The 17,205-nt window shown below is 40.4% G+C and overlaps 1 protein-coding gene across 5 annotated transcripts; it reads left to right on the plus strand.

Moving 5' to 3' along the window:
• Positions 1-1,027: 1,027 nt before the first annotated feature.
• ogdhl (oxoglutarate dehydrogenase L) lies at positions 1,028-16,760 on the plus strand. Of its 5 annotated transcripts, XM_077494777.1 has the most exons (24): positions 1,062-1,195; positions 1,274-1,393; positions 2,134-2,348; positions 2,448-2,618; positions 3,885-3,987; positions 5,126-5,241; positions 5,618-5,772; positions 6,997-7,143; positions 7,223-7,313; positions 7,386-7,565; positions 7,645-7,773; positions 8,462-8,641; positions 8,780-8,932; positions 9,314-9,416; positions 9,488-9,616; positions 9,803-9,953; positions 11,585-11,712; positions 11,786-11,964; positions 12,083-12,154; positions 12,822-12,947; positions 13,473-13,545; positions 14,710-14,873; positions 15,054-15,208; positions 15,288-16,760. In XM_077494777.1, exons 3-24 carry the CDS (start codon positions 2,136-2,138, stop codon positions 15,409-15,411), a joined length of 3,042 nt encoding a protein of 1,013 aa, XP_077350903.1. In that variant the 5' UTR covers positions 1,062-1,195; positions 1,274-1,393; positions 2,134-2,135; the 3' UTR covers positions 15,412-16,760. The 5 variants fall into 5 exon arrangements, with proteins under 5 accessions (XP_077350901.1, XP_077350903.1, XP_077350904.1 ...); XM_077494775.1 differs by lacking the exon at positions 1,274-1,393 and having other exon boundaries at positions 1,028-1,195; XM_077494778.1 differs by lacking the exons at positions 1,062-1,195; positions 1,274-1,393 and adding an exon at positions 1,431-1,744.
• The last annotated feature ends 445 nt before the right edge of the window (positions 16,761-17,205 follow it).

A 17,205-nucleotide genomic window follows, 5' to 3' on the forward strand; every position in this document is an offset into this window, starting at 1 on the left:
CCCCCCCCAGCTCACAGCCAGCAAGTATGAATGATGAAAGTCAAAATGAAGAGCAGCATTTTTAAATTGGGCTGGGCCAATTATTTGATTGTTTTTTAGCCCATCAATCTGAAACCACTTGCCCAAATGACTTTTTTTCTCTCTCTCTCTCTCTCTCTCTCTCTCTCTCTCTCTCTCTAGTTAACTTAGCTTTTATAAATGGCTTTTGCCTTTCCCGCCGCCCCGCAAAGATGATGCTCAATTTTGACTTCCAGCGCCTTCGTTGTAGGTTGGCAGGTTTGTGTGTGTTTGGTTGTGGTACTGCGGCTTCCTGTCATATTCCAAAAACATGCATGTTGGGTTTATTGAAAACTAAATTATCCGTGGATTGGCAAACAGGTGTTCTTGCTCAGATAAAGTAACAAGTGTGGATTTTTAGCATAGCATTAGCAAAGACATGAAATATAGCAACATAGGATTTGTGCTGATAGCATATTTACGCAAAGCACATCACAGTAATTCCACAATGGCGTATAAATAATTGTGAACTGCTGTGATTTTACTCAGTGTGAATATTGAAATTACATTTTGAGGGGGAAAATAACTAACTTTGGCTTTCCTATCAAACTTCATGTGAACCACATGTGATATGAAGTTTTCAAACTCTCTTTAGAGCTGGTAAGAGAAAATAAATTAAAAAGAAATATAATAATGTGCATGTGAGACAGAGAGAAATAAAGATGGAGAAAAAATTTATAGAACAAAATTAGAAAATCTCACTATTTTATGGTACTGTATTAGCTTAGCTGCGACAGGAAACGGTTCCCCCCCCCCCCCCCCCCCCCCCCAGGTTTTCATGGTTGCTTTAAAAACAACCTATTTTCAGTAAATTTTAGATGTTATTTCCCGAGTAAGTATTATTCAAAGATTGGCCCTAATTAGCTGTTGGTGTACCTAATTGTGTCCGATAAGAATATGCTGTTGATAAATACGCAATGACTCAATGTTGTTTGTCCTACTAAAGTTTAGGAGCGCTTGTTTGAATATGGTAGTACGAGTAGCACCCGTGGGGTTGTGCAGATGTACCACCTGACTCACTGGCAGTGGGGAGGGGGTTGCGTAAATGTGGTGCAAGTGCATTGGAATCTGTCTCACCTTCACCGTGTCACCTGTCCCTCACTGGAAGTCTGCGGCGATGACATCGCAGCTGCTGAAGGTAAACGTTAACGTACATGAGTGACTTTTCAACATGTTGTCCTTTGCACTTATATCCTACTCTATACGTCACACACAGGCCAGCAGGCAGATTATGGGGGATTTACAATGAAGGCAGCGGATTAGTGTGGTCCCGTCACATATAGCACACACGAGCATCATAACAAAGGCAAAGTTAAAAGCACCGGTGCAAGATCAGGTGAGAAGCACAACACGATCGCCAGTTTTTCGTTTTTATGTTGCGCAAAGTGACTTTACAGCAGCTTCCATCTTAATTCGTGGTGCACATTTTCAAATGTTTACGATCGAGCAGCTCTCTTATAACAAACGCAATCAAACGGTCCTGCAGTAAAAGTTGCCACCGCCAGGACGTTCACCTTGCGTCGCATCTGTGTGGAAAAAGTAAAGCGCTGCTGAGTTAGATGAAAGGTCATTTGAGGCTCCGACGAACTGCCAGTGTACAGTCACTTCCTAAACAGTCATTATTATTATTATTATTCTTTAGCTTATGCGATATTCCTGGCAAAAGTAATCTCAGTAGCCAACAGAGGTACTGATACTTGGGTAAAAAAATAAAATAAAATATATATATATATATATATATATATATATATAATATTGAAGTAGCTATTGTATTGATTAACTCCTTTACTCAAGATATTAGTTGAGTCCTTAAAATAATTAACTGCCTGCCATTTCAAAGCAGTTTCGTATTTTTACAGCCATTTTACGGGTCTTGCAAGACCCACAGAGTACTGTTTGGGATACAGTACCAAAGAAACTAGTTTTGTTTTTTTGTTTTTTTGCTAGGAAAAAGAAACATGCTGTCTCGCTTCCCCCCAAGTTGTTACCAAGTTGGGTGGCAAAAAAATGATTGGATTCCAGTTGACAAATATAAACATCAATGTCAAATTTCAATCAACTGTCTTTCTCCTGCAGTCATGAGTCAGTTTCGGGCGTTTGTGGGTGTGCTGAGGGGTGGTGGAGGAGGTCCATGGTGGCGAGGAGGTGGAGGGACCCTGGCCAGGTGCAGGTCTCATCCCAGGAGATTGTGCTCCTCTGGGGCTACACCCCCTCAAGCGGTCACCAGTAGCTCCAGTTATGTGGAGGACATGTACTTCGCCTGGCTGGAGGATCATAATAATGTCCACGAGGTAACTGTGAGCAACATTTTCCATCATGCAGTATATCCCCTAAATTAGCAGTTGTGCTAATTCCTGCTCACCCCCCCCTCCTCTGACTTTATGTTCCAGTCGTGGGACGCCTTCTTCCGGAACATCCAGAGCGCCGGTGCGTCTGGCGAGGAGGCAGAGAGACGCCCCTCCGCCCTCCTCCAGGGCCGCGTCGCGTCCCATTCGCCAGACGTGACGCAGAAAGTGGTGGAGGACCACCTGGCTGTGCACACGCTCATCAGAGCCTACCAGGTCATCCACACACATACAGGCGTTCATTTACTGCAAAATGTGCTCCAAAAAAGTTGGCCATCATTTGAAAAATCAATATTTGAGTAATTGTGTGGCTTCAGGCAAGCATTTCACAAAGCTGAACAAATTGTTAGCCCAAGTTAGATTTAATTACAGTGACAATATCAATAAAATATACCAATTATGTTGCTGGAAAAAAATGTTTTCCTTTATGACTCTCTCTGTCATCCATTTCATATTTTTCTTGTTTTAATTGTATGAGGTAATTTTTGATAAAAAAACAAAAAAAAACAATTTCATTAAATAAGAAGCCTTAATTCAACTTTTGCAGATTAACATGACATGGATAAGTGAGAATCTACCCATCCAAAAAAAATAGATATATAAATAAATAAATAGCAAGCACAACAGATTTTTTGTTTTGATTCGACTTGCCCAATTATGCTATTATTAGGCCAACAATATTGTCAAATTTAAAGGCATACTTCACTTATTTAGCCCATTATAGCAATAAAAAGTTCATATTTTGTCTATAATTAATTTGATACTTTCATTATTTTTCACGTACAATTAGTACCTTTAAAAACACATTTAGCAACTTGCTGTCGACTGAAAATGACATCACAAGGGCTGACCAATAACAGCTCACCTGTTTTCTCGGTTTGGTCATGTGATGTTCACAAGCTGAGCTGTGATTGGTTACCTGAGCCCTTGTGATGTCATTTTTAGTCGACAGCAAGTTGCAAAATCTGTTTTAACAGGTAATAATTGTACATGGAAAAATAATAAAAATATCAAATTTATTATAGGCAAAATATTCATGTTTGACTGCCAAAAAATGGCTAAATAAGGAAAGTATCTTCCATTCAGACTGACACAAATTAAAATGCCATTTGTCTATTTTTATAATTAATGTATGCAAAAAAAATAAATAAAATAAAATACATCAACACTTGTCAAAAAGTACAATGTTAAAAATAGAACATACAATTTGTTTGTCACTGGTCTGGATTATGCAAATGACCAACTTTTTGAACGCAAATGTTAATAATATCAAAGAGACTTGCTAAAACAAAACAGAGGCTCACGTTTCCCCTCGCCCGCTAATGAATCACGTCAATCTGTGTTTGATCCGTTATGTTGCAATGTAAACGGAAGATACGGACGAAAACTCACGAGCGACCAAGTGGCATCTCCAGCTGTTCGTACTCAACAATATGATGACAAAGTGTGATTTTTATATGATGGTCTCTGTGCCGTTTCCAGATCCGCGGTCATCACGTGGCTCAGTTGGACCCGCTGGGCATCTTGGCATCTGATCTGGACTCATTTGTTCCCTCGGACCTCATCACCACCATTGATAAATTAGGTGAGCAGCCTAGTAGTAACACTCTTCAATGTCACATTAATCAGAACATTGTTCGTTGCATTAGATAAGACTTGATTAATCTCTCACTCGGGAAAATGTGTGTTCGGGCAGCAAGAAGATGTTATCGGCATGTCTTATTTAAGATTTATAAATATGTAGAACTATAAATTATGATATTTTAGAGTCCTGTTTTTCTTATTAAAAAAACAAAACATGTTAGCGTTGCTTTATTTTGTAATGTTGGAACAGATGAATTACATTCCTATTGATTTCAACTGGGAATTTGTGTGGTGCATCACATTGTGTGTTATATTGTCAAGACCGATATAGCTCGCTAATGGAACGTAATGAGGCCTTTACTTGGTCAGTACATGAATTTATTCTTGGCCCTCTTTTTTTTTCCTATTTGCCTTGTTGTTAATGTGATTTGCACCTGTCTCCTCTTATGTGCCGAGTGAGCTTTGAGCTTAGGCAGCTCGCTCAGGTGGTCTGCTTGGCTTCTACGGCGACGCCGATAGTGTACGATGCAGAAAATACAAGCAATCCAGGATCATATTTATTTACTGTCCAGAAAAGTGTCATTAATAGCCTTGTATTTTGGTTGCAACTGTACAATGTATCTGCAGTAAGAATTTAGTAGGAAATGGTACAAAAATGTAAGCATGGGACTCTTTCTAGCTTTTTATGTACCTGCCTGTAGTTAAAAAAATAAAATAAAAGTATTCAGTTCTACACTAAAAATCAATCTCCCCCTCCCCCATTTTTAACTCATTCACTGCCATTGACGGCTATAGACGTCAAAGATCCATTTTAGCTGAACTGGCACTTAATGAGTTAATTATTGACAGAAAAAAATACTTATATCAATACATGTTTTCTTTTAATTATTAAAAAAAACACAAACGTTTTTTAATTAAAGACGCAGTGCCATATATTTTTAAAATTATGATTGTACCAGAATTGCAAAAGACATTGCAATGAATAATTAATAAACAAATATTTGCTAAGTGCTATCAAAAATGGATGCATGGACTTAAAACAAGTTATTATAATACACATATAAATGGGTTTGAACAGGTAGGCATAAATATTTTGTTTCCAAAGTTTTGCAATTAAATAATGTGTTCATTAATAACAGGCTTCTACGGTCTTCATGAGTCCGACTTGGACCGGAGCTTCCGTCTGCCTCACACCACCTTCATTGGCGGAGGAGAGACGACACTTCCTCTCAGGGAGGTCATACGTCGCCTCGAGGTACACACTGTGCCCCACCCCTTCAATATCGCAGTTTATTGTTTTCTAATTTTAAGCGACCTTTTCTAATGCAATTAATAAGCCCTGTAAAGTTTTATTATTGCCTAGAGACGTCACAAGATGGCAGCAAAGCGCTACTTGTTTATTAGACATGGATTTGGCCTGACTAATTAAGCTCCTCCCCTCAAATAATGAAAATTTGACAGTAATTAACACACCCTATCAGTGGTTTGTAATTGAGTCTATATGACACAGGATGATGGCAAAGCATTTAAAACAGAGAGGAATGAAGCATTAACACCATCCATCTAGCATGTACGCAATCATTAACCCATGTTACATAACATTTTTTCTTTTGTACATGATCCCGTTTCAGGCATCCTACTGCAGTCACGTGGGGGTGGAATTCATGTTCATCAACAACGTGGAGCAGTGCCAGTGGATCCGTCAGAAGTTCGAGACTCCGGGAATCATGCGCTTCACCAGTGACGAGAAGAGAACGCTGCTGGCTCGCCTGATCAGATCAACGCGGTCGGCAAAGAAATGAAACTTTAATGAATGCACAGACAGCACAAAAGCGGATCATAGATCACACTAAGAACCGTGCAGCCGGTCGTCGAATGAGCTCATTTTTGTCTGATGATTAATGAGCTCAAAAGTGTAGCGCATTTTTTTATTTATTTATTTTTTGTTCACAAACACTCTCAACCTTTAAATCAGCCGTTTCCAACCTTTTAAGAGAACCTGTAAAGTAAAAATAAATGTGTTCTAAATTTAACACGCCAATGAAGAGGGTTTGTTAACAACCCTACCAAAAAAAATTGTCAAGTACATAAAAAAAAAAAAAAATCAAATGTGTGAAAAATCAATTAATGTGGGCGTTTTCACTGAATGCATTGGAAGCACACCCACTTAACTGTCAATCAAATACCAGTCCTTCCACCTGGTAAAATGGATGCTACTTCGCATAGAATCATACTTAATGACTAATTAAAGCCTTCCGTGGCTACAAAATATCCCACTGGAACATAACGCAATGAGGCACTCTAAAGCAGCCACGCCAGCATGAAGCTCCGCTCCACGTTAGCTGTGAACGTGGACTTTTAAAAAACATTTTACTCCTTTCTCCCTGTATAGTACGTGTACTCACAGCCAACGATGAGGCACTCTAAAGTGTACACAAGCCTAGCTTCACACATTGTTAAAAAAAAAAATCTCTCTTCCTCGCTCTTCTGTCTTTCTTTGCTTGATGTGCGTGCACTCATGGCGAACAACAAGGCGCTCTAAAGCAGCCACGCCAGCATGAAGCCCTGCTCCACATGCTAGCTTTGAAACTTGGAGTTTAAAAAAAAAAACATTTTACTCCTTTCTTTATTTATTGTATGTGCACTCACCGCCAACAACGAGGCACTCTAAAGTAGATATGCCAGGGCCAAGCTTAGGCCCACACACTTACTGTGTAAAAAAAAAAAAAAAAACTCTCTTCCTCGCTCTTCTGTCTTCCTCTGCTTGATTTGCGCACACTCATGGCCAACAACAAGGCACTCTAAAGTGGAAGAGAGTGTTTGGTAGTTGGTAGGATTTTAGAACAACAATAGACAACAGATTTCTACAGAATTTTGTGGAGGCTGTCAAGACCGACAATTTTTTTGCTTGCAGTCAAAATGTTACTTTTGGTATTCAGACACAACGTAAATCTGCATCTACATTCCCAGACCTGTTCAAACCGGCTTGTATCTCTTATCGACTTCATAGCTTTGAGAACTTCCTGGCCAGGAAGTGGTCATCAGAGAAACGTTTTGGTCTGGAAGGCTGCGAAGTCCTCATCCCGGCTCTCAAGACCGTCATTGACAGCTCCAGCGCTGCCGGCATCGACAGCGTGATCATGGGGATGCCGCATCGGTAATGACAATTAATTCACTTCGTCAAAATCTTTCGTGAGTTTGCATTTCGGTTCAAAATTCATTCACTCTTCTTCCAGAGGTCGACTTAACGTCTTGGCCAACGTGATCCGCAAGGACCTGAACCAGATCTTCTGTCAGTTCGACCCCAAATTAGAAGCTGCGGATGAAGTTGAGAACACCTCCACCCAAGTACAACATTACCTTTACGTTACGTTAACCAGCCCGTTATTCCACCCGTAGGGTTCCGGGGACGTCAAATACCACCTCGGGATGTACCACGAAAGGATAAACCGGGGGACGGACAAGAACATCACGCTGTCCCTCATGGCCAACCCATCCCACTTGGAGGCGGTGGATCCAGTGGTCCAGGGCAAAGCCAAAGCAGAGCAGTTCTACAGGGGAGACACGTTTGGCAAAAAGGTTTGCATTGTGCCAAGATGGGGATTTCTTACTGGTTTGGTGTTACAAAGACATTTTTATTTATTTATTTTTTTCTCAGGTGATGTCCATCTTGATGCACGGAGATGCTGCATTTGCCGGCCAAGGGGTCGTGTATGAAACGTTCCACCTCAGTGAACTCCCCTCTTACACCACACATGGTACCATCCACGTGGTGGTCAACAATCAGGTGATGGGTGACATTTTTCAATTGCATTCTGTAAATTGCATCATGTTGTATTGATACCTGTATTGTTTTGGATTTTTTTATTTTCGTTGTTTTTCATTTTGTTTTTTAGATTTAGTTAGTTTTGATAAAAAAAAAATTTTAATGCTTAGTTTTGGTTTAGTTTTAGTTTCATTTTTATTTTTTTTAAGTGTATTGTTGTAATATTTAATAGACACCATGGTAAAATGAAAAAAGTAACACATTTCTTACCTAGCGTCAAATTCGTTAAATGACAAAGCAGACAAGCCGAGCCATTGGAGCCCAAAAGTCAAGCATGCAAGATTGTCTGCTAGATTTCGTCACTTCTGAGTGACACGCTTTTAATATAATATGCTTAAAATCACATTAAAAATCAACCCCAAATGCTCATGTATTAAATTAATTACACCCAAAGACTAAAACGAAGGACATTTTTGCTCTAATTAGAGTAAATAGTAAAATGTAGTTTTAGTTAGTTTTGTTTTTTTTAAAGCATTTTTGTTTTTATTTTGTTAATGAAAATGTTTTTTAAATTTAAGTTGTAGTTATTTTGTTTTTAACTAAAATAACCTTGATTAGGTCAAATACAAATAATAAACGTAATGAATTAAAAAAAACTACAGAAACTATTGCTTTCCATTTGGTGCCAGCTCACGTTTCTGGCCCGCAGATCGGCTTCACCACCGACCCCCGGATGGCCCGCTCCTCCCCTTACCCCACCGACGTGGCTCGGGTGGTCAACGCTCCCATCTTCCACGTCAACGCCGACGACCCCGAGGCCGTCATCTACGTGTGCCGCGTGGCCGCCGAGTGGAGGAACGTCTTCAACAAGGACGTCGTCATTGACCTGGTCCGGACTTTTTATTTTTTATTTTTCTGCATTGGTTGTCAGACACAATTTTTGTTGTTTGTGAGCTTTGGATGTGTTCCCATTCGAGTGAAATGAAAACTTTTTTTTTGTGTGTGTGTGTGTCTGTGTTTACGGCAGGTGTGTTACAGGCGCTCTGGCCACAATGAGATGGACGAGCCGTTGTTCACGCAGCCGCTGATGTACAAGCAGATCCGGCGGCAGGAGCACGTGCTGAAGAAGTACTCGGACAAGCTCATTGGCGAGGGAGTGGTGACGCTGCAGGAATTTGAGGTCATTTTCTTGAACGTCCACCAGATCGGCAAGGATGAGGAATTTGGCATTTGCATGTTTGACAGCGTATCACGCTTTTTGGGGAAGACATTTGTGTGTGGACTGTGTTCGAGTCGGTTTGTGTGTGTATGTTTTTTGTGTGCTAGATTTGTGTGTACAGTATAGGTTTTTGCGCATAAAGTGGCAAATTTGTAAGTTTTTTTTCCCTCTCAGTATTGCCCCCACCCTCTAAAAAAAATATACATTTATACCGTATTCCATTCATAATACGACGAAAGAATTTCGAATGTTCTCCTCCGGCTCCCTCTCACTCCAACTCGCAAACGATATTGGTTGAATGAATTGTTTTTGTTATTTTTTCAACCTGCCTTGTGTTTACAGGAGGAAGTGGCCAAATACGACAAGATATGCGAGGAGGCGTTCAACAGCTCCAAGGACGAGAAGATCTTACAGAAACGACACTGGCTGGACTCGCCCTGGCCAAGTACCAAACTGTCTTATCCATCCATCCATTTCGAACCACTTCTGATAATGATGATGATGATCCCCTTGCAGAATTTTTCACAGCAGAAGGGGAGCCCAAGACCATGAGTTGCCCCCCCACAGGACTAGATGAGGAGATCCTGCAGCATATCGGCCAGATCGCCAGCTCGGTGCCTTTAGAGGATTTTAACATCCATCCTGGTGAGATACGCTTCAACCGTCATTTTGCTTTATTCACTTTAGAATTCCTTTCCAAGAAATCCCAACATCAGCCAGACTTTTTAGTGTCCACAATCCACAACACCACCTGTCGTTTTACAGTTTCTGCTTGCTCATCTTTTTTTTCTCTCTCTCTCTCTCTCTCTCTTTCTTCTCCCCCTATACAAGGTCTGTCTCGTATCCTGCGCAGCCGAGCGGACTTGGTGAGGAAGGGTCAGCTGGACTGGGCCCTGGGAGAGTACGTGGCCTTCGGTTCGCTTCTCAAAGACGGCATCCACGTGCGACTCAGCGGGCAAGACGTGGAAAGGGGAACGTTCAGGTGAGTGTGTCACGCTGACAGCAAACAAATCAACAACTACAGTCTAAGGGCCCACTTGCACAACATTGGCATGATCATTTTGTTATTTGTGACCTTTAGCTTTTTATTTATTGTATTTTTTATGTATATTTCATATTTTTTGAGTAGTTTACAGTGTTTTTATTTTTTAATTTTACATTATTTTATCTATTGTAGAAATCAGTGGTTGGGGGAGAAAACTGTAATTTTTGGGAGGTCAGAAGGTCAAATTATTAGAAACAGATCTATAATACACATTTTTAACAAGACAATATATCAATAAAACAACACAAAATGGATAGTTTGTATCATATAAATATCTGAGATGGTTTTATTCGTGCATGGCAAGGCGTCAGCTCGTTCTCCGGGGACCCGTGTAGCCTCCACGGTGTTGTCATGCATTGAAAAAGAACAAGTGACACGTGAACATAAGCAGGTCCTCTTTGTTTTTTGTTTTTTCCCCAGTGTGCCTGTCTTATGGGTTCCTTATCATATCTTCTCTTCCTCCTTTTCCTTTTTCTCATCAAGTAACTGCTGCAGAAGTGGCAAATTGACTCATGCTCTGTTCATAAACAGGACAGGAGTGAAGATGTGAAAAAACAAATCACAAAAAAACACATCTGGCGAAAGTATACGGATTCATTCAAGTTCTTTACCAAAGCAAAAGTAAAAAAATGCAGACTCTGAAATGCACTAAAGTGAAAAAAAATATTAGATTCAGTGTCCCCCTGCCATGAATAGCGACACCTGCGAGTATTTGACCGGACCAAAAGTTGTTTAATTGTCTATCGATGCCAGAAGAAGACACTTTTGTCTAAATGAAACTCCTCAATTCACTTCAATGTAGTTCATTGGCACCAAGATGGCAGCAAAGCACTATTTTTTGTGTATGAATGAAGCTCCTCAAACACACTTCAACATAGTTCCAAGATTCTACAAGATGGCGGCAAAGCACCAATTTTGACTTACTGAAGCCCCTCAACTCACTTGTTGCCAAAATGCCACAAAATGGTGGCAATGCAGTTCTTTTTGTGTAAAAAAACTCCTCAGCTTATATTTAATTGCTGCCGAGCTGCTACAAGATGTCTCGAGGACTCTTTTTTTTTTATAGAACTTTTTCCAACTTCCTTTTCAAACCAGCAGTACACATGCAATCTGTTATTTGTACTGTATGTTTGTTTATAAAATGCTGAACCAAAAAAATGTACAAATACCAGCATTTGAAAAATTAACTTAAATACAGTAACATAATGTATCTACTTAGTTACTTCCCACCACTACCACACTCTACTGTCCCTTTTCCTTTTTAAAGCCATTTTCAGCACAAACTTTTAGTCTGCAGTTTAATGTACTTCACATCTTAGCGTCTTCTTTGTTTACTTCCTCCTGTCGCTGGCTCGTGTCGTCTTCTCGCAGGAGCCGAGCATATTGACGCGTTCCGCTTGAGCGCGTGTACCGGCCGGCGGCGCACCAAACTTGACGCGTTTGGGTGTGGGAATGCGTGCGCCCTCTTTTTCCCCGCTAATGGGGCCCCCGAAGACACACGACATTCCGCGCGTGTAAGATTGTGTGTGCGTGGAGTGAGAGTATTTCTGCTTTTGCATGTTTGCTAGCCACCGTCATCATGTCCTCCATGACCAAGAGGTGGACAAACGCACCTGCGTCCCCATGAACCACCTGTGGGCCGACCAGGCTCCCTACACCGTCTGCAACAGCTCCTTGTCCGAGTACGGCGTGCTCGGTAGGTGGGCGAGCCGAGCCGCGAACCGCGAACCGCTCAAGCATCAACCCCTCATCACCCTTTTCATCACCAGGGTTCGAGCTGGGCTTCGCCATGGCCAGTCCCAACGCGCTGGTCCTGTGGGAGGCGCAGTTTGGAGACTTCCACAACACCGCCCAGTGCATCATCGACCAGTTCATCAGCTCGGGCCAGGCCAAGTGGGTCCGTCACAACGGCATCGTCCTGCTCCTCCCGCACGGGATGGAGGGAATGGTGAGCGTGAGATTTTAGTGGCCTTTTATTGCCAGCAGCCAAAAACACTTTTGCGCAATAATTTTGCGTTTACATTTTATCACAGTACAAAATGTAATAGTCTCTTCCTTGACTTCAGGGTCCGGAACATTCCTCAGCACGACCCGAGCGCTTCCTGCAGATGAGCAAAGACGACCCGGACCACTTTCCCGTACGCCCACCTGTACTTTTCAAATTTTGAAAAGTCAAATTCCCCCAAATCAGCCATGATATTTTAACAGTGTATTAGGTTCAACCAGATAAGAACTTAACTCTGCTGCAGTGGCTTCCTGCAATGTCATCAACAATTTAAGTGATGATTGCCAATTTCTTCATTAAGGGCCCCTGAGGGACTCCTGACTCGGTGATTGTGTTCAGCACTTAGTCAGGTCCCGTGGGTCAGCTTATGTGAGGAAGCTTTGCAGGGCAGATGAACAGAAGGCTGCCAAATTCATCTGCAAATGGGATATTGATCAAACCATTAGTGGTTGGGGTAATATGGAATTAAAATCATCTGTATATATGTGTCATTGATTGTAGAAATGAGACTTAACTATTGGCGGAGGTAGTGTAACACAATTTTGTTGAATTTGGTCTGAATCATTATAGAAATCAATTCACTGAAAGCATAATTATCATTATCTTCTTTATTACATATTGTAATTAAAAATAAAAAATAAAAAAAAAGCGCCACACAAAAATACCAAAACATTATCTAGCCCACCCCTGCGCAGTTTTAGCCTGCGCCTTGTGCCCTGGGCATGAAAATCGAGCCTTTAGTCTCGTTTGTTTTGCTGCTAAATCGCACTTTTTCCTCTTTCCTCTTTTCTCGCATGAAGGAGTTTGGTGGAGATTTTGAAGTGCAGCAGCTGTACGAGTGCAACTGGATCGTGGTCAACTGCTCCACGCCTGCTAACTACTGTCATGTGCTCAGACGGCAGATTCTGCTGCCGTTCAGGAAGCCGGTAAAGCACGACTAACGGTTTCCAAATGAAAATAATTCCTCATATATTGTTTTTTGTTGGGGGGGTTTTAGCACTGTGTCTACGGCACAGTGCTCAGTTCGGAGTGTACTCCACCTCTCACTCAAAATCAGCTGAGCTCCAGCTCACCCGTGACCCTAATGAAGACAACAAACATGATTGGAAATGGTTGGATAATGTGACTTACATTATTGATTAGCAGCCTGATTTCTGACCAAAACCTCTAGGCTGTACATAAATTATTATTATTTTATACTGTTTTTCAGCTGCAGTGAATATCTTAAGTGATCCCCTGTCGCCCACAAATGTGACGCTCCATTAAGCGTGTGAAAACAAACTACCCCGAGCACATTAGTGAGGATGTCAATAGGGAATATTTTCTGATTCTTTTCAGTACAGTCTCAGTTCTGGTTTCGGTTGACTGAACATTCAGGCTTTGTCCCTCCGCTGATGTCACATGCTGTATAAAAAAAAAAGTCAACAAAACTTTCTTTTCTTGTTTCACAGCTGATTATATTCACTCCAAAATCCCTGCTGAGGCACCCCGATGCCAGGTCCAGTTTTCAAGACCTCGCCAAAGGTAGACTTTGACACATTCTTCACTGCAATATTTATCGAACTATAAGTCACATCAGTCAAAAACATACATAATAAAAAACAACAACAAAAAAATCATATTATCTATGTAACATTTTTGGGGGAAATTTATTTGACAAAATCAAGAACAGTAGAGCTCAAACTACTGGACCAAAATCGGACTAAAATCCCCCGTTCCCGAATTGTGTTGATGGCAGCCAACGAAAAACTTCCGCTTCCAAAGAAATAGAAAAATGTAGTACCAGTAGTGACGGCAGCTAATGTGTGATATATGTCATTCATTTGCTGCTGTCTCCCCAGCTAACTCTCTAAATTAGCATGCGGCATCCGCCACAACAAAGATTTACTATTTAAAGCACCAAAAGGCCAGGATAAGCCATTTTAAACTACAAAGTAAAACTGACCCACAGTTTGAAGCTAAAGTTGCTCTGGACTGGAACTCGTTCGCCGCCATCAACATGATTAACTCATTCAAACCCAAAACGTGTAAATACGTGTTTTAATACTTTGTTGTTCACTCCCAAAAACCTATTTATATGTTTTTACGTTGTTTTTGTTGTTGTTTTTTTAATGCTCGAGCATACAGAAGGCTTTGATGCAGCTTCTGACATGAAGAGGTTGCTTAAAGCAATCGTAGTTATTACAAAAAATGTTCAGCAAATGGCAGCAGAGTATAAGAGATCAGCCAGGACAATGTTGCAACAAGCTCTTTTTGCCAGTGTTTTCAACAGATTTGTGAATAATGATGAAACTTAGCTATATTCTAATGCTAATTGCTGCAAAACGGAAAAAGATACAAATACACTTGTTTTTCCTGATGAAAGAAAAGACTAATGTTTCTTTTGGTAGGTTCCATGTTTTTATAGCAATAGAATAGAATATTCTGTTGACCTTGCAAAATCAATCAAAATCCAGTAAAAAAAAAAATGGTAGCGAAGCGGGTTGCTTCAGTGAAAATGGCTGGGAGTGAATGTGTTAAGGAATGGGTCCGAGCTATATTTTTAATATACAAGTTGCACCTGAGTATAAGTCCATGTTAGTCAAACTATGAAAGAACATATTTCCTATAATCCACAAAATATGACATTTTGATGAGAGGTTAAACAAATATGTCATTAAATTAAGACAGCAAAATGAACTTCTGCAGGCACTAAATTCAAAAGGCTGATCCCAGACGAAGGCCCGTCTAGTCAAAGTCCAGACCGAGTGAAAAGGCTGATCTTCTGCACGGGTAAAGTCTACTACGACCTGACCAAAGAGAGGAAGCAACAAAACCTGGAGAATGACGTCGCCATCGTCAGACTGGAGCAGGTTGGCACAACATAATCGCGCATAATCACACAATCTTGGGCCTTTGTATTGTTTCGTCAAAACACCAAAACAAATGTTGCTACTAGCTCACAATAACGGTTTGTAATTTGCTCACACATCAGTTATTCATTCATTTCACTTGAGTATGTCAGAGCAGTACAGCCATTCCTTCTTTTCCAGATCTCGCCGTTCCCTTTCGACCTGGTCCGAGTGGAGGTGGAGAAACACAAGAGCGCCGAGCTGGTCTGGTGTCAGGAGGAGCACAAGAACACGGGTTACTACAATTACGTCCGGCCCCGTTTGCTCACCGTGGTGGCCAACAAGAGGCCCGTCTGGTGAGAACGTGCTGATCCTGTTTGCCGTCACCGGACGGTTGGTGCGTTGAAAATCACGCTTGTCGTCGTTTCTTTTCAGGTATGCCGGGCGGGACCCTGCCGCCGCTCCGGCGACCGGGAACAAGTCGACTCACTTGAATGAGCTGAAGAAGTTCATGGACGCGGCCTTCGACCTGAGCGCCTTCCAGGAGAGGAAAACTTGAACAGGACAGGAGGTTGCAGGTTTGCTTTATCTTAATTAAGTCGGTGCTCAAAATGGACCTCACGTAGAACTTCAGCCAGTGGAAACAGCCATATTTTTTATGATTACAATCTAGGAACATTTTTCTCTATTACAGGGTTTTATAGTCCTTGTCATTCGAGAATATGTTTCAAGTAATAATAATAATAAGCCTTATAGATTCTTGGAACTCTTGATTACAGTCGTTTCCAGGAAGACATTTGATGTGTTTGGATTTTGAATTCCTTCATTTTCACCATTATAGAAACGTCATCCTTATTCTTGTACTTCAGCATCTTTTTTTTTCTTCTTAAAAACACAACTTTATTCTGGTTTCATTAAGAACCTTTCTTCTTGTAACATGATTATGTTTCCATACACATGGTCTTGTGACATTCCTTTTTTTTTTGGAAACTTCTGTTTCCATGGTGACTAAAAAAAAAAGGTTAAATTGTGACTATTTTCATTTTCAGTTAATTCGAGTAACAATCCAATTTTATTTCCGTTCTATTTTGAATTTATTTCCGTAACTTTAATAACTTTTATTATCTTGTGACATTACAACTTTAATTTTGCTGAGCTTTTTATTTTTCTAGCAATAATCCATCTAGCTTCAGTTTTAATTTATCCATCTGCCCATTATCTGAACTGCTTATCCTCATACGTTTGACTTTTTTCTTTTATCATTACGCCTTTAGTCTCATTTTATTTTTATATTACGGTAATCTTGTAACATTAACTCTATTACCTCATAACATTGCAATTTTTTTCTTCTCTTTTTTTTTATCATTACCACTTTGCTCTTGCTCAGTTTTTAGTTAACCTTCATAACAGGACTTTTTTTTTTCCTTCTATTTTGTTACGACTTTATTGTTATAAAATTGCCACTGTATTCACGTTTTGAGTTTATTTTCTTGACTTGATTTCTTATTCTCATAACATACATTTTGTCTTTAATTCTTGTTCCACTTTGATGATTCCTATAACAGCATTAACATCACTAGTCCGTTCTCTGGTAACATTGCCAGTTCATTTTCCTCAACTTCATTCTTGTTCTCGTAACATTCAGTTATTCTTTTGTAACGTTAAAGTTTTATGCTCCCATTTTCAGTCTATTGCTGTAATAATAGGATTTTTTTTTTTTTATTGCAACTTTCCTACTTTTCCTATTGCGTTTTGAGATAATTCCTGTAACAAAAACTTTTTTGCTCTAACGTCAGGTATCTGCATTTTTAAGACTCCTTTGTAGTCAAAGCACCACTTTAGAGCAGCTGTTTATACAAAGATGACTGTACGTCTCCTATTAGGTAATTAAACTTCTTCTGACAGGCATCGGTAGTCGTGTTTGTTTCTGTGTGCTTCTGCTTTTGCCGTGTGAGCTGTTGGTGAAGGAAAGCCTCTTTATTGTCACAGCTCGCTTCATTAGCAGACATCAGCCAGCTGGCATCGAGACGTGTTTGTTTATTTCATAGGGCTCATAAGGTGCAAACAAAACAAAGCCTGGGAGGCGTGAAGAGCAATACTGACACTCACTCAGATCCGCACATGTAAATAATTGTGTTAGCCATCTTTCATCGTAGTACCACGCTGTGCTAGTTTCCATTAGCCGTATAGGATAGTTCATATGGATTTTAATCAGACAAAATGACATGGTTTAGTTGATTTTGGCATTTGTTTGAATTCTTTTGTGTGTTTTTTTTCTGTTAGTTTGACAGTAAACTTCAACTTAGAGAGACAAAAACAAAACAGCTGGAAGCAAGCTTGCTATGCCTCTCAT

This window comes from Festucalex cinctus, chromosome 14, assembly GCF_051991245.1.
Source record: "Festucalex cinctus isolate MCC-2025b chromosome 14, RoL_Fcin_1.0, whole genome shotgun sequence".
NCBI lineage: Eukaryota > Metazoa > Chordata > Actinopteri > Syngnathiformes > Syngnathidae > Festucalex > Festucalex cinctus.